Here is a 20,885-nt window from a genome sequence, read left to right as displayed (position 1 = left end):
CCCATCCAGTTAGCACTCTTCCCTCTTCTTCAGCTTCTTCGACTGTCTAGAGTTGTTAGATGCAGTAACAAAACTGAGCAGATAGTCCAGTACAAATACATGATCTATCCCAGACTTTGGCCCTCACTATTGTTCTGCAATCTTTAATACATCTCTTATTGACTCATCACAGTGCCCCTCAGGGCTGTGACAAATATATTTAATTCCTCACTCTAATTCTCAGGAGGTGGCATTGTCCCTTACCTTATTAAGTAGAGGCCATCAAGCACCCTAAATTTCCCTATTCTCTTTGTAAAAATATCTCACCTCCATTCAGCCTTGCCACTATTTTTTTAGAAAGTAGCACTACCTAACTCCATCTGGAACTAGTCAGTCCCTGTGCTTCCCCCATTTACCAGTGCCCAGTCATATCAGCTTCAGTTTCCCTACAAGTCTTACTGCCTCAATTCTCTTTTGCTTTTTTATTTCTTTACCCTCTTACTACTACAAACAAAATCAGGAATCTCTTGCCCTGGAGGAATATCTCAATCACATCACAATGTGATTCCTGGCCCAACCAATCTAATACTTTATTCTCTAAAAAGAGTCTAATGCCTTCGGCCTCTTACAGCATTTGACACTTCTGACAAGATGCTCTTCTCCAGGATAAACTCCCATATTTTTCTTTGTATCTCTGAGACAGTGCCTTAATGGTTCTGCAGGACCTTTTCCTTCCTCACATCCCCACAGTAAAATGTCTTACAGTTCTGTCCTTGAACCTCTTTTCTTCTCCAAAGGCTATTGATAGATGCACTTCAAAATTACTCTAGCTCCAAACGCTACTAATTTTGTCCCCTATCATCACACTCCAAAGTCTGGAATCAACTTTGACTGCTTTTCCTTATGCCCAGCACAATCAATCAGTTGCCAAAATGTCAATCAAACAATATTTATTGCGTATACCAGGTACTGGAAATAAAGTATGAACAGAATAGATATAATCACTGCCCCTTGAAAATTAGTCTACAAGTCAGAAATCACAAATCACTGTTAATAAGCAAAATAACTACCTGTGTACAATGATCAAGGGCCAAAAATTTTAATTCAGCATTATCTCTTAAATCCATCATCTTCTTTCCATTACTACTGCCACAATTCTGAGAACACTTTTTATTCTAGCCTTTTCTGCTACAGCATGCTCCATATAGACTGCCTCCCAGGCAATATACTGTCTGCTATTTTGTTTATACTGTTATGTTCGTGATACTAAAATATATCACATTCTAAACTATAATTCAAGGCCTATCTCAAATACTACCCCTCTAGAAAGGTACATGTTCTATCTTTCTCATATTATATCCATTACATGACCTATGAAATAATTCACTGCAAACAGGAGGCAAACTACATTGACTGAATACTAATTAAATGAATTAGTCAAAGCATCACAAAATATACCTCACCTTGAAGTGTCTGCATCATTTCTAGGAGTACAGGAGTAAGAGTCTGATTATATTCATGGAATATATCTATAAATAGTACTTCAGTGCAAGGCTGGAAGGGGGATAAAAACAAATTCTTAATTTTAAAAAAGTACATTGTACTTAATAATACTTTAACCTTAAGTGTCTAAAATTTTGGAAATGTTTCCAATTATTGATTTCTTTTGTTTTTTAAAAAAGTAGGATTACTGTGGGGTTTTTTGTAAAGAAAACAATGGGAAATAAAAGAAATCATATTATAATGATATAATTCACAACATACAGAAAGCCTATTTCCCTATTTCAAACGTTTTGGCACTGCATATTCAAAGTATTTAAACTACTGAAAGTAAAGAGTTTATATTTGCAATTAGGCATATTTTAAATTAAAGCAGTCTAGAATAACCCATTCATTTTAGCTTTGGTAGTATCATGTTCAGGAATTAACGTGTTAAAAATTATACATTTTCTTAGGAATAATACGATAAGCTACAGCAACTTATGAATTCAATTCACTATATATAACAGTATTCCATTGCTTTTAAAAGACACAAACAGTAACAGAAAGCAGAGTTCGCTACATTAAGAGAATGATTCATGTTGATTCTTAAAGGGACTGACTCACTAGATAAATACAAAACAAAATTAAATTTTAAACTATTAGGCTTTGTCTTTAAAAAGAAATTTTATAAGATAAAATTGTATATCTCAGAGATTTGCTTCAAAAGAATTAGTTTTTTGTTTGATTGGGGGAGGGGAATAGGAGATAGCATATTTTATATGAAACAAAAACAGCCATTGATACTTTGTACATTCTATTTTTTGATCTGTGGAATTTTCCATATGAGGAAGTTTTTTAAAAATTAAAGAATTTTTAAAAATCCTTTTTAATGCACATTCATTTTTTGATTTATACCTGATTTTCTATGTAAGCCTATGAATCTAAAAATGGTAATAAACATTTTTTAAACACAATGTCAAATTATGTAAATTATACAAACTCAATCCTTAACAAAAATAGCTCAAAGTAATAAAAAATGAAAATAAAAAAATTTTTAAAATAGCATCTCAAAGATCACATTTGATAAATCTTACTAAAAGGCAAAATATTTTTCTTAATAATAAATGATGTGTAATGACAATTACCAATTAATCTGACCATAAAATGAAGAATTCACTTTGCAAACTACAAGTTAATAAAAATATCCATATTACAGTTCATAATTTAATTAATACTTTCCTCTCAAATATAGTTTCTTGCATTTATAAACAGTTTCCTATCTGACTTAATGCTTGGGGCTTTCAATGGATGGCATTCTGTACTAAGCACTATGGAACCATTAAGCATCACCCTAATATTATCATTCAGTTAACACTTACCCTCAAACTGTATTTCCAAGAATCTCCTCCTGTTTCTTCCACTGCTGCAATTAAAAATATGACTAATGACATTCTCCAGATATGTAATAATGAAATTTACAAAATTTTATTTTGGAAAGCAAAGATTTATATCAGTATAAAATTTCTGTGAATTGTTTTACACATAACACTGAATGCAATTCCGTGGGGCACAAAGTATTAAACAGATTTCTATACAACATGCTAAGATCACAATGTGTATCTCACGGTCACCTATCAAGTGTTCCCATCCATAAGCATTCTCTCTTTCATTAACAATTCTTTATGAAGGAAAGCTCAAAGTACTTGTCATTTCCCGAATATGTGATACCACCTGGTAGACTATCAGTACAACCTTAGAATCACTACATTTTCAATACAATACTCATTAGTTAGAAGTTAAAATGATTAGTCATATTTTCCACAAATTCACCATATTTATAAAACTTCAGGACTCAATGCCTCACGTTACAATATGACATATATCGTATAAAGGGAGTAATGTGACAAACAAGATTTTTATCTAAAAAAAAAAAAAAGAAAAGATATATTGTACAGTGCATCATTTAGAAGTTTTAGTGTGACAAAATGAGGAAGATAAGACTTCCAAAAAGTTTAAAAAGTTTAAGGTGCTCTTAAAATATTAGGAAACAAATATATATAATTCCACAAGGGCACCCAGTCAAAAGTATGAATAGAAGCTAAAATCTACCCTATGTCCTAGCACAGCCAAAGTAATTCATACCCAGGTACTTTTATTAGGCACACAATTCTGTGATTGTCTAGAGCAAGGACCCTGATTTATTCTACCAAACTATACCGAAACTCACACAAGATAAAAAGGTATCAAAAAAATAAATAAATAAACTATCAAAACAAATTAATTTTTTAATTAAAATTTAAATAGGTAAATTTAGGCAAAATTCATGCAAAAATTAAATAAGCAACTCAGAAATTTTCATCTCCAAATTTCTTTCTGAGGTAAAAATTGCTACAAACAAAAAATAATAAGAAATGAATCACAAAGAAGTAATTGATCTGGTAATAAAGACAGGCAGTTAATTTTATATTTTGTTTTAAACTACATAGTACAGTTGTTAACATTTAAAAATTAAAAAGATCTCTTTCTGGCTATAATACCACATCATATTTGAACAAGTCACTTGTTTTCTCTTTCTCAATTTGTTTCAATAAGTAAAAAGGCATGATGACAAATAACTTAAAAAAAAAAAACAAGATTCTCAGATCAAAAGTGTTACATTAAAATACAATGTCATTTTACCTATCATTCCAATGATGATATCTATTTATGGAAGACAGAGGAATAAAACATGCTAAAACTGAAAATTTAATTCTTACTAAAGCCTTCTGGGTCTTCTTCCCACATTGTCAGTTCTTCTTCAGTTAATAAAAAATAATGAGATACTAATCTTCTACATATCTCTGTTAAAGTGGGATATGTGAAGAACGCCATCTTAATTTTATGAGCTTCAAGAGTTTCAGGGTTACTATCTAGAAAAATAAAATTCACAAGTTAATTGTATATCAGTCTATATAAGTTGAACATAATCTAAATACATAAAGTAATACACTTTTTGGGGAAAAGATAGGCTTCTGTGTAAATTTTCTATTTTATTACATAGAAATCTCAAAGACACACTGCATTCACTCCTTTACTCATATCACACCCACATCAGCCCTGCCTCTGTCTTACCCGTATTGCTTGTTCGTTACCCATGCTATATTACCACACCACATTGAGGTGACTTACTCATATCTCTCTCCTATGAGACTGCTTCATTCATCTTATGTAAAAGACTAAATTCCAAATAATATAACAAATAATTTAGCCTGTCTAGAAAAGGCCCCACTTTATATAAACTCAGAGAATATAGCATAGTATGTGCTGCAGTGGTTACTGCAGTATTTAATTCTTAAAATAGTTCCTAAGCTTCAACCAATCTTCTACTGTGCTGCAAAAAAAAAAAGTTTATTTAATGCAATGTATGGTTTTTAAAGCTAGCACTCACATATTAAAGACTCTAATCCTTATCCCTATTTTATATCACAGAAATAAATGAATTTTTTTAAATGATATTAAAAACAGCAGTTACCACACACTTAGATTAAAATAAATGAAAAAACAAATATTTGAGGAAAGGATTACCTTCAAAATTTTTTGATGGTTTATAAGCATAATTTTTTACAATCATCTTAATAAGATTCATGCACTGGACAATGAATCGCTCAAATGTAACCCCTTCACCAACTTCTGTAAAAACATAGCTCACAGAAAATTCCAGTGATCTCTGAATTAGAGGAGTAAACGAAAAGGGATGCTGGTCCAAGAAGTCCAAAAGCTACAAAGAAAAAAAAAATGTGTTTTTTCCCAAATTCATACTGGAATATAATCACTCCCTAAGTCCATCTTATACTGTTAACCTTACTAATAAAACATTCAACAAGTTTTGAACCTTGGTGGGGAATCTGTGTACATGCTATTATTTTATAAGTGTAATATAATACTTCTTAGGGTACATCAATATAATATAGATATATCAAAATATATCTCATAACAAGAACTTTCTATTTTTCCAGTATAGGGTTCAATTAAGACCCACTTCAAACTTAAATTTAGTTAACACTGTGTAAATAGGATTCAAAAAGCATAAGTAGGGAAGTGGACTTGGCCCAGTGGTTAGGGTGTCCATCTACCACATGGGAGGTCCGCGGTTCAAACTCCGGGCTTCCTTGACCCGTGTGGAGCTGGCCCACCCGCAGTGCTGATGCACACAGGGAGTGCCATGCCATGCAGGGGTGTCCCCTGCATAGGGGAGCCCCACACACAAGGAGTGTGCCCCATAAGGAGAGCCACCCAGCGCGAAAGAAAGTGCAGCCTGCCCAGGAATGGTGCCGCACACACGGAGAGCTGACACAAGATGACGCAACAAAAAGAAACACAGATCCCCATGCCGCTGACAACAACAGAAGCGGACAAAGAAGAAGACACAGCAAATAGACACAGAGAACAGACAACAGGGGCGGGGTGGGGGGGAAGGGGAGAGAAACAAACAAATCTTTTTTAAAAAAAGGGTAAGTACATAAAAGATAGGTTTTTGTTTTGTTTTGTTTTGTTTGAGGTAGCAGGGGCTGGGGATTGAACCAAGGACTTCATATGTGGGAAGCCGACACTCAACCACTGAACCACATCAGCTTCCCTAAATTGGGTTTTTTTGTTCGTCTTTTTTTCACCCTGAGTAGGTATTTTCATTCATTTTGCTTGCTGTTTGCTTTTGTTTTTTCTAGGAGGTATTAGAACTGAATGTGGGACCTCCCATGTAGGGGGTGGGCACTCAACTGCTGTAGCCACATCCACTCCCAAAGACAGGCTTTTAAAAGGTAATAGATAGGGAAGTGGACTTGGCTCAACAGATAAGGCGTCCACCTACCACATGAGAAGTCCACGGTTCAAACCCAAGGCCTCCATGACCCATGTAGAGCTGACCCATGCACAGTGCTGATGCACACAAGGAATGCCCTGCCATGCAAGGGTGTCCCCCGCGTAGGGGAGCCCCATGTGCAAGGAGTGTGCCCTATAAGAAGAGCCGCACAGCACGAAAAAAAGAAAGTTCAGTTCAGCTTGCCCAGGAGTGGCACCACACACACGGAGAGATGACGTAGCAAGATGACACAGATTCCCAGTGCCGCTGACAAGAACAAGTATGCACAGAAGAACACACAGCGAATGGACGCAGAGAAAAGACAACAGGCGGGGGGGAGGGGGAGAGAAATAAACAAAAATAAATCTTTATTAAAAAAAAAAAAGGTAATAAGGCAAAGGGAAAGAATTTTTAAAATTATTCTGTCTTTGAGCATGAACTGTTTGCCAGTATGTCAAATAGTTAATGAGGAAGATATCTTTCTTTTAGAAGAATTCCAGCTAACAAATGCAAAAGGAATAATAGAATGCTTCCTTTTGTAAAACCTAATCAATGGATCTAGGTAATCATCATCAATAGCTGGCAAAATAAAAGAAGACTGTTGAGAAATTTTATAATAGCTGAAATTAATAATGAACTGACTAGACAGATGATTTTAAGATGTCATTCATATTTTCAAATGTGATAATGATTAATATTTTTTAAATGTGATAATGGTATTTAGATAATGTTTTTTAACTCCCTTATCTCTTAACAATATATTCTAATATTTACAGATAATACTATATGATATATGCAAGTTATTTTAAAATAACTAGTAAAAAGAAGAGAAGGAACACAGAGATAAAACAGGACTGACCATGACCATATATTGATGATGGCTGAAGTTGAGTGATAACTTCGTGTGGACTCAGTTATTCAATTCTATTTGGGGGAATGTTTGAAATGTTCCATTTTAAAAATCTTTAATAAAGGCTGAGATTATAAACATAAATTTCATAAGTGAAATTATTGCTTCCAAGTTGTTCAGAAAAGAGGAATAAATTGTAAATATCATTGCTCCAAATCATAACCTTAAATAAGAACCAAGCAAAAGAACTGGAAAATCCAGTAGCTTAACAATCAATGTTTGCTCTACAGTAGACCATCTAAATAATGCTTTCTAAGTTTACTTTTATCATTAACACCTGAACAGGGCAGCTGGTAACACAGATGCAGGAATGTCAGTGACATATCCTGTCAGAGCCCCACTGATTAACCACATCTTCCTATTTTACTTTGTGTTTTGTTTTTAAGGATCTGTGTCCGTTTTATTCTGGATCTGAAAGTTTAGGTTGGGCTTTTGTTGCTGAGAATACAGAGATGATAATAGTTGGAGAAAAGAAGACAACTTAAACTGAACGTAACTGCTACCAAACCACAAAAATACAAACAGCTCATTTCTGCTGTCTCTCTCCTCTCCCAGGGAACGGACAACCCAAAGCCTTATTAGTGAAACTTCAATGAAAAAGTGAAAATTAACTACAGATTTGGATATTCCCACCTATCTTCAAGTACCTCAAACCAGGTCTTATTGGTTTGCTATAACCTAATTCTGTGCACTTCTCCCAATCTTCCCAAACCCAAATTTTCACAAAAATTAGTATTTCCTATAAAACTGAAAATTTTATCAGAAATTTATACACATTTTCTAGTACAGTGCTCCCATTTAATGAATTCCATTCAAAGTGTATTTGCTATTGTTGATAATCAAATAGTCACTGTGAATATAAAGATGTCCTGATATTATACTGCCTGCTACATATGAGCCACTTCCTGCAAAGTGACACTGGTATTAATATTTTCTTTATCTCTGTGTTTACCCATGGATCCGAGGATAATGAACTTTAGAAGAATCAACTTCCCTAGTATTTACTAGGGTTGTTTTTTTTTTTAACATCAAAGTTAAACACTATGATATATGAGATTCAAATCTAATTTGCACTCTAAAGGGTTCAAAATACAAAGGATTTTTTTATTTAAGCTTTCCCATAAATAGAACAAAAATTTCCTTAAATAAAGTGAAAATGCATGGTTAAGAAAGTATCATTTTCCTTACAAAATCTGAGTATATGTATTATTATATTTGAGAAAATCTACTTAAGATAAAAAGAGAACTTACCACTTTAGTAAAAAGAATGATGGTCTTTTCCAGTCTATCTCTACATACATTATCTGTACCTATACTTCTACCTGTTAAAAACATATTTCAAATATCAGTGCAAGTTTATAATGTTCAACAAATTTATAACCAAAACACTGCCAAAACTTTTAAAAGCAAAAAATAAGACTAACAAGCATATTTTTTCATATTCTGCATTATGAATTCAATATATGTGCTTTCTCAACATTCAACAAATAAACCATAATAAGAGTTTTTTAAAAGGATTACCAAGATTTGCACTTTACAACAGAAGTAGTATATCCTCAGTAGTACAGTTTACAATATTAATTCTAAAATATGAACTAAGCCCATTTTAAAGCCTAACAATAGCAATATTATCCATTAATCATGAATCACATTTTCAAAAAAACTCAGAATCAGTCACTGCTGAAATATTTGCCAAGTGACAGAAGTAAAAACAAAGCACTTAAAGATTTACACAGCATTATCATTTTCTGATATATTTCTTCTGATAATTTCCCTGACACAATTAATTCTTTTTGTAAGGCCTGAATAATATCAAACAGCCCATAACTACTTTGTTCTTTAATTATACTCTTTGTACTCTGTCTCATCATTTATATTACTCTCCTCTCCTGGGAAGATTTCCATTCTTCCTTCTGATTCCCCAACTAGGATGACCAAAAAAAATGAAACTTTTAGAAGAAAAAGAAATTTGTGAAATTAATCTATGTTATTCATCTTTGTATTCACAACATCCAGGACAGTGCTTCTCCATATGATCAACAATACTTTTGCTAAATTAAAAATGACTTACATCAAACACCCCCCCTAAAAGTAAGTACCCTAATACAAAACTTCTTATGGTAGTAAGTCCCCAAATGTGCTAAAGATACAGCAATAAGAAAAACTGATTCTAACTTAAACCAATTGAGAAGGGCTAATATTTCACAACTATATATACTGAAGAAAACAACTGTTTTGCATTTTTCACCAATATTTCCCAGGGTGCCCAATGTGGCTGTAAACCTGAATTCTTATAAACCCCACCCACTACACACCATTGAAAAATACAGAAAATTTAGATGAATACAGTAGTTGCAGACAAATCTGGGTGGTATCAGTGTAGGCAATAGAGACATGTTTCCAGTTCACAATCTTAAAAGTTCAAGGAAGTTCAATGTGTTCTATTATGAGTTAATGTACGTCTGTATATACAAACTTAATGCACACACGTACAGGATTTATATCTGAGCAAAGACTGTGTGCCACAATTTGCCCTAGATATAGATGTGTAAGATAAGATCCTTATCACAAAGGTGCTCACAATCATATGAAAGAGAGGAGGATTACAGACCACCAATTTAATCTAATACAAAAGTAAATACTAAACTCTCGAACACATTATTAGGACGGCTGTAGAAGTTCAGAGGGACAGAAAATCACTAAGGCCTAAGGTACTCAAGAAAAGAAATTATTTCATTTGGGCTTTAACACCTGCAGGTATTTGGGGAAAGGGCAAATCCCATGAATACGGCACAGAAACAAAACCTGGCATAAAGAGTATGTATGTGTCAGTGAGAAAAATGGTTTGACCCTAACACAATGTAACCTTAAGGGTACAGATGTAAAGGTACGGTAAGGTGTAGTGGATGACAAATGGTCCTAAAGATAAGTGAGCAAAGGTTAATAATGAACAGGACTTTAAAATGAAAATCCTGGGAAACGGACTTGGCCCAGTGGTTAGGGCATCCCGTCTACCACATGGGAGGTCCGCAGTTCAAACCCCAGGCCTCCTTGACCAGTGTGGAGCTGGCCCATGCGCAGTGCTGATGCGCGCAAGGAGTGCCCTGCCACGCAGGGGTGTCTCCCGCATAGGGGAGTCCCACACACAAGGAGTGCGCCCAGTAAGGAGAGCCGCCCAGCGCGAAAGAAAGTGCAGCCTGCCCAGGAATGGCGCCGCCCACACTTTCCGTGCCGCTGATGACAACGAAGCGGACAAAGAAACAAGACGCAGCAAATAGACACAGAGAACAGACAACCCGGGGGGGGGGGGGGTGGAATTAAATAAATAAATCATTTTTTTTTAAATAAATAAAATAAAATGAAAATCCCTTTTAATGAAATTTATTATCATAGTGCTAAGTAAAATGTACTTAAAGAAATAGTCTATTAGAAACCTAAACAGTATTAGGCATATAGTCTGCACGGAATGAATATTTGTTAAATATATAACTGTTGTGAATGTCAGTCTGGAATAGGGTGGCAGCAATAGAAACAGAGGAAAGGAAAATGCAAAATAGATTAAAAAACAAAAAGAGTTTCCTCAATACTCAGGATAAGTCAGGTTTATAAAGACAAAGCAATGCTTCCAATTTAAAGTCAGAGAATTATTAAGACAAAAAATTAAATTTTTGCCACATTCAGATTCTCTCCAGTCACCAAGTACTCTGTTCAGATAGACCAACTAATGGAACACTCAGCCAAAACACAAACTCCAGGTTTGCAAGTGTTGGGTAGAAGCAATTCATGAATACAAAAAGAAGTGCTGACATGGAAATACTTACTGCATTCCAGAAATTGTTTCAGACGTTCAAATATCCCATGTAAAAAACCCTAGAAAGGAATAGGCTGTCATTACAAATGTGCCTTTCACATTTTCAGAGACTCTAAAACATACCTATCACATAATAAAAAATTATTCATAAGATAATTAAGAAAAATAAGTTAAAAGTAGATAAAGTAAAACATATTCTATTACTAAAAACAAGTCTTCTGGAGCAGATGTGGCTCAAGCATTTAGGCACCCGCCTCCCACATGGGAGGTCCTGGGTTCAGTTCCTGTTGCCTCCTAAAGACAAACAACAAGCAGACATCTAACAAAAAGAACAAGTAGACAATAAGCAAAAACAACGAGCAATGAGCACAAACAATGAGCAAAAAAACAGCAAGCAAGGGAGCCACAGGGGGTGAACAAGTCTTTCACAGGAAAATAATTAGTATTTCACCTCTTCAATGTCTCATTTCAATTACCTAAATCACCACAATAAAAAAAAAGTATTTATGAATCCTTCTGTTTCACTGCTCTATTCTCCTTAGTCATCTTTTTTACACAGTACATATAACTCCCTGACATAGTCTATTTACTATTATCTGTCTCCTTCTGCTAGAATGTAGGCTCCTTGAGAGCCAGAACTTTGCTTTGCTCACTGCCATATCCCAGGTTCTAGGAATAGTGCTTGGCAATAATAAATGTTCAATAAATGAATAAATGAATGTATGGAACCAATTATTTAAACCAGGGATTCTTAGAAAAACCAAAAAAAAAATTTAAATAATAAAAAAATAAATAAACCAGAGGTTCTTGACCTCAAGTAGTAGACACATTAGTCCTCAGACCAGAAAAGACAACCATCACCTTTTACCATCTGGGTTCAATGGATCTTTCTTTTTTTAAAATCTTAAAACAGGGAAGCAGATGTGGCTCAAGTGACAGGGCTTCTGCCTACCGTATGACAGGACCAAGGTTCGATCCCTGGGGCCTTCTGGTTGAAAAAAGAGAGAGAGAGAAAGCCTGCTTGCATGGCAAGCCAGTGCCTGTGCAGCGAGCCAAGTGCCCACACCATGAGCCAAGTGCCCACGTGAGTTCCTGCATAGCAAGCAGAGTGCCCGCGCAGTAAGCCAGTGCCTACACAAGTGAGTCATGCAGCAAGATGATGATGTAACAAAAGAGAGACAAAGGGGAGAGTCAAGGTGAAGCACAGTAGAAACCAAAGATGGTGCAGGTGACAGGGAACCTCTCTCCGCATCAGAGGTCCCCAGGATCGAATCCTGGTGAATCCTAGAGGAGAAAAAAACGAGCAGAGAAGACAAAAAGAGAAATAGACACAGAAGATCACATAGCAAATGGACACAGCAAAAATAGCGGGGCAGGGGGAGGGGGAAAAATATTAAAACAGGTAAAGGCTTTGAAAAACAAGTAAAAATAAAGAGATAATGAAAACTTTATTAAAATTTTAGTAAGAATTTAAATAAAGAAAATTTATTTTTACCAATAAATTCTGATGTAGGAACATCATAAAAAATGCAAGAATACAATCACATGTTCTTTTACCAAAATGGGATAGTCCAGTTTTTGTCACAGTTCTGTCATACAAAAAACAGTATATATGTTCTTAGAAATGTACTGTTCATCAATTCTTGAGTTTGAGAAAATTCAACTAGGATATCATCATCTAAAGACCTAGACCTGAGATTTTACTTTCACTATCAATTAGACTCTAAAGTACTAATATCAGTCTTTTTAAGAGCATCCATCTTCTGACTCATCTAAAAATTATGAAAAACCTTCCCCTATTGATTTTTTTTTTCTCTTTGTAATTTTGAGGAGAAAATGAAAAATTCTAAATTCTCAACTGTGTTAACTGAAAGCTAAAAGCAGAGTAAACAGATGGTGTCTCCAGGCTTCTTTTTTACTTCACTGAAAGATAATGCAACACAGTAGGCAATGCAGTAAGAAAATTTCAAGAGGGACTAGGAAGACACAGGACTCTCTTCTCTCCAGAAAAATAGCTAGAGGACAGGCAGAAATGGCCTGGGAAAAAATGTTCTAGGGTTTAGAACCCCAGGGGAAGGCAGGACACTGCCCAGAAGGGAGAGAGGTAAAGGAAAAGAATCATAATGGCAATGAGTTAAAAATTTGAGCTACAGCTGCCAGGGGTCCTCCCTTAACTTATAGACATTTCTGAATTCTCAATCCTCAGGACTAGCAGCTACAGACAAAGGAGCCAAAGGGATCCAACTTCCCTGGAAAGGAGAAAGGGAAGGACCTAAGGCTGAAAATTCTGAGGAGCAAGGGAGAAGCAATCACATGCAAGGGATGCTGAGTAAGACATAGTATGGATTTCTCATGAGAAACCATGGAGGCAAGAAGACAGTGGTATAATACAATAAGGACACTAACAGAGAAAAACTGATAGCCAAGAATTCTTTATCCAGCAAATTCATCCTCCAAATATGAAGGTGAGTTTAAAATATTCACAAGCAAACAGAAACTAAGAGAGTTCATAAAAAAGAATCCACCTTTGCAGGAAATATTAAAGGAAGTCTTTCAGTTTCAAAGAAAAAAACAAGAGGAAGAAATGAAAGAAAGTGACTTGCCACTGCACACACATGGCAACACCTATTACAGTGATGAAAGGCAAAACGTTAAAAACAAAGCTTTATAATATTTTTCATTTTTTTAATACATCAATTTATTTTTACTTTATTTTAGTATTTCTAAATTAGTATGTATTCTATTTCTAAACTTTAAACCCACCACTATATTTCAATTTCCTGTTAAATGAATTTGGCAAAATATAGGCTTTACTGCTGAAGATGTTTTATACCACAGAGAGGTTCAATTATGGCAGGGGAGGAACACTGGTGTGGAGTGTTATTGATGGGGGACACATGGGTGGGAGGGAGTTCTCCAGGGCATGTATATAGAGGATATAAAAATGTTCTGATATATGTTGGGTATTTTCATAGTCGTTACAGTTACACAAATGTCAACTGAGGGAGTGCTGAGTTCCTAGCTAGGGGAGGTCTATCACATTCCCCAATGGAACAGTAATAATCTCCCAAGGGCAATAGCAAAGACCAAGAAGGAAGGATGGTCCAAAAATGAGCCCTTGATACTGATGACTATGCTTATGAGTCTGTGTGCCTGAAATATGAACTAGGCCTAGAGCTGCAGGGTGCCTAAGAGTTACCTCCTGAGAGCCTCCATGTTGCTCAAATGTGGTCACTCTCTATGCCAAACTCAGCATGTAAATGCATTACCTTCCCCGCAGCATGGGACATGACTCCCAGGGATGAGCCTCCCTGGTGCCGAGGGATTACACTAGCTGGTGATACAACTAGAAAGAGACCTTGAATAAAAGGGTCAACTCAGACCAGCAGAATATCTCAGCCTACATGTAGGATCATGTGTTAAAAACTGCTGTTTGACCTTGAATAAAAGGGGGAAATGGCAGACAAATGAGTTTATATGGCTGAGAATCTTCATAACAGAGTAGGGAAGTCATCAGAAGGGTCGCGCTTATGCATGCCTCAGCAGGACCCCAGAAAAAGCCAAAGTAGATACAACCCTAGGTACTGGTTCTCCTGAAGGCTCCTGAGACCCACAGGGTATATGGTGATGGCAGTTGGATTTGGAGTTCTGTGCTACAAAGAGGGCCCTGCTTTGGAATTTGTGCTCGAGTGTGATGGAGCTGGACTCAGATGTGACCTTTCTACACATGCCTCTTCTATCACTTTTAATGAAACCGTGGTTGGCGCTAGGGATGGTATATACTCAGGGGACTTGAATCTCTGGACTGCCCATGGGCCCTGAGCCTCAGCAGAGTTGCAACTCCTACTCTCTGGTTCATTGGACTTACCCAGGATAGCTAACAGGGAGGTGAAGATGGTCAACCACCACTCCAGGGAATCAAGAGTGTCTACAACGGCAAGCAAAAGAATTGTATCTATCATCCACGTGGAATTTAAGCCCCCTCTTGATCTAGAGGTGGAGTGGACAGCACCATCCCAGGGTCCACAGATTAGAGGAATAAAATATGGATTAGAGTGGACTTACTGATATTCTACTATAAAACTATTGTGACTATTAATAGAAGAAATTGTAGCACTGAGGTGGAGAAAGTGGCTTCAGTAGTTGCTGAGGGGAGGAAGAGGGAAGAAGAGACGTGATGTGGGGGCATTTTTGAGACTTTGAGTTGTATTAAATTATATTGCTGAGTCAGATGCTGGACTTTATATATTCTGCCATAACCCACTGAGTGTACTGGGGGAGAGGGTGAACTACAGGGTAAACTATTATCCGTGTGGAGCAGCAGTGTTCCAAATGTGTTTGCCAAGTAAGATGAGTGTGCCACAATGATGGGTGAGATTGCTGGTGTGGGAGGAGTGGGGTGGGGAGGTGGGGGGTATACAGAAACATCTTATGTTTTTTAATGTAACTTTTTAATGTAATGTATATATCTTCAAAAAAAAATGCAATTTACAAAATGATGGGGGTGGGGGTGGGTTTTATGGGAACCTCGTGTTTTTTAATGTAATGTTCTTTGTGATCTATTAACTTTAATTATAAAAAAAGTGTTAAAAAAAAAAAAGGGAAGCCTTTCAGTTTCAAAGGAAAAACAAGAAAGAAAAGGCTGGAGGAGAGTACAGAAGAAAGAGTAGCAGAAAGGATAACCAAAAGAGTAAAAAGACATATGAAAACCAAAGAATAAAATGGTGGAAGTAAATAATGCATTTACAGTAATATCATTGAATGTGAATGGTTTAAACTTCCCAATCAAAAGGTAGAGGATGACACTATGGATTAAAAAAAAAAAAAAATGAACCATCCATTTGCTCTTACAAGAGACTCACCTTAGATACAGGGTTACAAACCGGCTGAAAGTAGAAGTTTAGAAAAAGATATTCTACACAAACTGTAACCCATATCAGACAAAAGAAACTTTAAATGCAAAAAAGTTATTAGATACAGAAGGCCATAATATATATAAATAAAAGGTACAATCCACCTGGAAGAAATAACAGTCATAAAGATCTATTCACCTAACCAGGATGCTCCAAAACATATGAAGGACACACAGGCAAAACTGAAGGGAGAAAGAGACATCTCTTAAATAACAGTTGGAGACTTCAATACACCATTCTCCTCATTCAATACACCACTCTCCTCACCATTCTCCTCTGTTCAGAGAACATCTGGACAGAGGATAAATAAGGAAACAGAGAGCTTAAATAATATGATAAATGAACTAGATTTAAAAGACATATATAGAACATTTCACACCAAAACAGCTGGATATATATTCTTTTCAAGTGCTCATTCAAGAAGTAAATCCACAAATGTGTTGAGGCTGAACAACATACTCCTAAACAATCAGTGGGTCAAAGAATAAATTGCAGGAGAAATAAGTAAATATCTCGAGACAAATGAAAACAGAACACAACATATTAAAAGCTATGGGATACAGCAAAGGCAGTGCTGAAAGGGAAATTTATAGCCCTCAATGAGTGTATTAAAAAAGAAAGGGGGGAGTGGACATGACTCAAGCGATTGAGCTCCCGCCTACTATATGGGAAGCCCCGGGTTTGGTTTCCGTGCCTCCTCAAGAAGACAAGCAAGACAGCAAGGTGACACAGTAGGTAGGCACAGTGAGCTGACACAACAAGATGATGCAACAAGAGACACAAGGAGGAAAACATAATGAGATAACAAAGCAGTACATAGAGGTGGCTAAAGTGATGTAATCACAACATATGACAATATTACTGACATGGGAAAAATACCAAAAATACACTGGTATTAATGATTTTTACTTTTACCTGTATACAAAATGTATTAAAGATTGAAGGAAAGAAAAAAGTAGTGGCATTGGACAAATCTAGTAAGGCAGGCTGCAAGACCTGGGTTAGATGTGCTTTTTCCTCAACTCCTAAGCAGCCCCATAAGGCAATCCACAGAAAGCTAGGTTTTAGTTGAGCTAAATCTATAAATGAAAACTAATATAAATTTCAATACAACCCCATTTTTTTTAAGAAAAAATTATGTAGCTATACGTTTTTCCATATAATCAAAAGATGGGTATATATCAGCAATGCATCTTCATCATAATCTGTGAAAGGATTATGGATGGGGTTTTCCCTCATATATTTACTTTCATAAATTGATTTCATCAAGAAAATGAAAAGACAACCTATAGAATAGGAGAAAATATTAGTGAATCATATATCTGATAAGGGTTTTAATATACATAATATTTACAGAGCTGTTACAATTCAACAACAAAAATACAAATAGTCCATTTACTAACTGGGAAAAGGACTTGAATCAACACTTTGCCTAAGAAGATTAAAAATGGACAACAAGCATGTGAAGAGACGCTCAACATCATCAGCTGTTAGGGTGATACAAATCAAAACCACAACGAGCTACCACCTGACTGCTGCTAGAATGACTATTTAAAAAAAAAAAGTAATTAGTGTTGATAAGGAGGTGGAGAAATTGGATCCCTTATATATTGCTGATGTGAATATAAAATGGCACAGCTGCTGTGGAAACGTTCTGGCAGTTCCTCAAAAGTTAAACCTAGCCTACCGTATGAACCAGCAATTCTACTCCTGGTATATACCCAAAAGTAATAGAAACAAGGACTACACTAGATATCTGGACAGCAATGTTTCACAACAGTCAAAAGGTAGAAGCAATTCAAACATCCATTAACAGATAAACAGAGAAACAAAATGTGGAATGTAATATACATTACATGTAATAGCCTATTTTTCAACCATAAAAAAGAATGAAGTTCTGATACATGTTACCACACAGAGGAACTATGGAAACAATATAATGACACATTACCACATAGAGGAACTATGGAAACAATATAATTGAAATAAGCCAAACACAAATAGCTAAATATTGCATGATTCCACTTATATGAAATATCTATAATAAGCAAATTATAGAGTCGGACAGTGGATTTAAAGATTACCGGAAACTGGCTGGAAGGAGGAATATGTAATTATTGCTGAGTGGGCACAAAGTGTCTTCTTGGGGGTGATGAAAAAGTTTTAGAAATACATAGTGGTGATGGTAGCACAACATGATAAATGTAATTAATGCCACTAAATTGTATGCTTAAAAATGGTTAAAATGGCAAATTTTAACTTACATACATTTTACCACAATAATACATTTTTAATTATTGCAAAGAGCATGTATTAATGGCATGATTACCAGAAAGACAATAAATTCATTTTAAATATATAAAAACAAATAATGAAAGGCATGTACCAAAGAAATAAGTAACTCTTTATCATTCATAACTGGCAATGCCATGATGGCCTCCAACCTTGTAGGAATGTTATGTGTATCACGGGATCTTGAGAAGTATCATGGGCCTACTCCCTTCTTTTCACACAACTGCTACTTGATGTACTGAATATAGACCAGAAGTCTAAAAGTCCACTACAACTTACACAGAATATTATGATCACTTAATAAAATCTGATTTAAAGGAATGCCAAGATGTTGTCTGAGTAAGAAAAAGATGCTTGCAAACATTCAGGAAAATATCAAATACTTACCCAAAGTCACAAGAATAATTAATTCTGTCACTTACCATCACCTCCATATTCTTATGAGGCTCCACAAATCCATTAACAGTTAACTTACGCAGCACTGAAAAGTAAAATCAAGCTTTATTTGCATCTTATTTGTTCATCTTTTATCCTATTAAAATCATAATACACAGAATCACAAAGTGTTATTAATCTTGAAGATGAATATAACTTAATCCTCTCATTTAATAGATTAAGAAAGGTAATATGGTTGGGTAGTTAACTGAGAAAGACAGAAAAAAAAAAAAACCAAAAAACATACTCCTGACTCACAAAAGCAGTGTTCTTCTCATTTGTTATAACTACCCAAGTTTCTAAAGCTACACTGCAAAACTGAGTTTAATTTATAAAATTGTTAATACTTCTCACCTGCAATAAGATGTTCAGCAGCCCCAGTTTTATGCTACATTAATGGAAAAATAGTATCTCTTCAAAAGGGATAAAAAATTCAACTCTACTTTTAAGTCTGGAATAAACTATAGTGTTCAGTTCTAAGTATCAAATATTATTAGTAACATGACAAACGAGTGTGCACAGGGAGACAAGTAGCATAACAGATGTCAGACTTAGATTTATATCCTTCATCCACAGCTATATTATTTTGGGCAACTTTCTAGATCTTACTTTCCTCATCTGTAAAATATGGTTGATAACTCACACCTCACAGGGTTATTAAAGGATTCAGTAGTATAATATGTATAAAACACTGAGTACAAGTCAGTAGCAATAAGGAGGATGACAACATGAGAGATTAAAAATTTAAAAGCAAAATGTAAAAACTAAGTGAGCACTGCTATATATCTAACTAGTTATCCTTCTGCTATTGTTTGTGCAATGAAGTCCAAAGAGTATATTAAAATTAGGTTTAGAATATAACCATCTGTTAGACCTAATTCTGAAGTCCAGCACAATAGGAAATAAGAATGTGCAATTTGAGCTCTTATTCTGAAATATGTTCTTTCCAACCACAGGAACTTTGGTCTGCACTACCTAGGAATCCCTTCTCCACTCAGAGCCTTATTAACTCCCACTAATTCTTTAAGACTTTGGCTCAAACTTTACTTTCTCAGGGAAGTCTTTTCTTACCATATTACCCGTTATCACAGCATCATAAGGTCCCTGTCATACACATTTGGTGTGATCATTTTATTATGTCTGTCTCCCCAGTATCGAGCACCTATAAACTTGCTGAATGAAATAATACATACGTGTTAAAGTATTCTAAAAAAAAACACAGAGGTACATTCAGATAGAGATGACATGTAACAGAAAATTCAGGTCCTAAGTATTTCTTAAATCATAACCAAACAGAAATTTATAGCTGGACAGTATTTTAAAGGAAAATGCTATGGGATTTTCCAGGGCAGGATGCCTTAAAAATGCTAACGTGTATTTAAGACCTTGAAATGATGAGGTTTTGAAAAACGTAATGCAGGCTAATATAGAGTAAAGCTGCATTCTTTTTGTTAGGCTTTGAAATAGTAAGGCAAAAAACAAAAATAAAAAAGAAACCCTACAGTGAAAGGTATCCTTAAAAATTCCTTAAATTAATTATGACGTATAGTACTGTACACATGGTTTTGTATATACAACCTTTTATCAATCTAATTCTTTCCTTAAGTCAACATTTCTCTAACACCCTCTAACTTCTTCCTCAAGGATGCTGACAAAACCACCTGTACAACGGACTTTACTTGTTATTGGAGGTTGAATCAGGCCCCGCACAAAAGGTATGATCAGGTCTCAACTACTGGTCCTGTGGGACTGAACCCATTCATAAACAGGACCTCTGACACTGTTATTTATTAGTTAATGATGTGCCAAAACTGAATGCAGTTGGGCCTTATCCAATATGGCTAAAGTCCTTATAAACAAAGGAAATTGGACAGAGCAAGCGAGGCCACAAAGAGAATATAAGAAGCCAGAGTCAATGGAACCAGTCAAAGAAAAAAGACACCAACATGTGCATTGCCATGTGCTGGAAAAATCAAGGAATCCCAAAGACTGCCAGCTAGTCAGAAGACACCAACCCTGGGTGGAAGCAAGCTTTCTAGCCTCTGAAACCATAAGCCAATAAATTCCTGTTGTTAAGCCAACCTATTGTATGATTTGTTTCAGCAACTGGGAAACTAAAACACATATCAATGGCCCAAAATCCTTCACACTGTCCAAAAGCTTAACCAAAATGCACCAACAGTGTTGAAGGCATGCACTGTCTGGTTGTAATATAAGTGATGCATA

General features: G+C 35.5%; 1 protein-coding gene across 1 annotated transcript in view; it reads right to left on the bottom strand.

Annotated features, from left to right (window-relative positions):
* Positions 1-20,885, bottom strand: part of IPO11 (importin 11) — a 256,004-nt gene that overhangs the window by 138,455 nt on the left and 96,664 nt on the right. Inside the window, exons 7-13 of the mRNA XM_058309280.2 lie at positions 18,647-18,705; positions 11,030-11,078; positions 8,460-8,530; positions 5,026-5,218; positions 4,218-4,370; positions 2,841-2,884; positions 1,443-1,533 (exon numbers count right to left, since the gene is read on the bottom strand). Of these exons, the coding sequence (XP_058165263.1) occupies positions 1,443-1,533; positions 2,841-2,884; positions 4,218-4,370; positions 5,026-5,218; positions 8,460-8,530; positions 11,030-11,078; positions 18,647-18,705 (660 nt within the window). The remainder of the gene's footprint in view (positions 1-1,442; positions 1,534-2,840; positions 2,885-4,217; positions 4,371-5,025; positions 5,219-8,459; positions 8,531-11,029; positions 11,079-18,646; positions 18,706-20,885) is intronic.

The sequence above is a fragment of the Dasypus novemcinctus genome, chromosome 2 (assembly GCF_030445035.2).
Source record: "Dasypus novemcinctus isolate mDasNov1 chromosome 2, mDasNov1.1.hap2, whole genome shotgun sequence".
In the NCBI taxonomy this organism is placed as follows: domain Eukaryota; kingdom Metazoa; phylum Chordata; class Mammalia; order Cingulata; family Dasypodidae; genus Dasypus; species Dasypus novemcinctus.
This window is presented reverse-complemented; position numbering and strand designations above follow the sequence as displayed.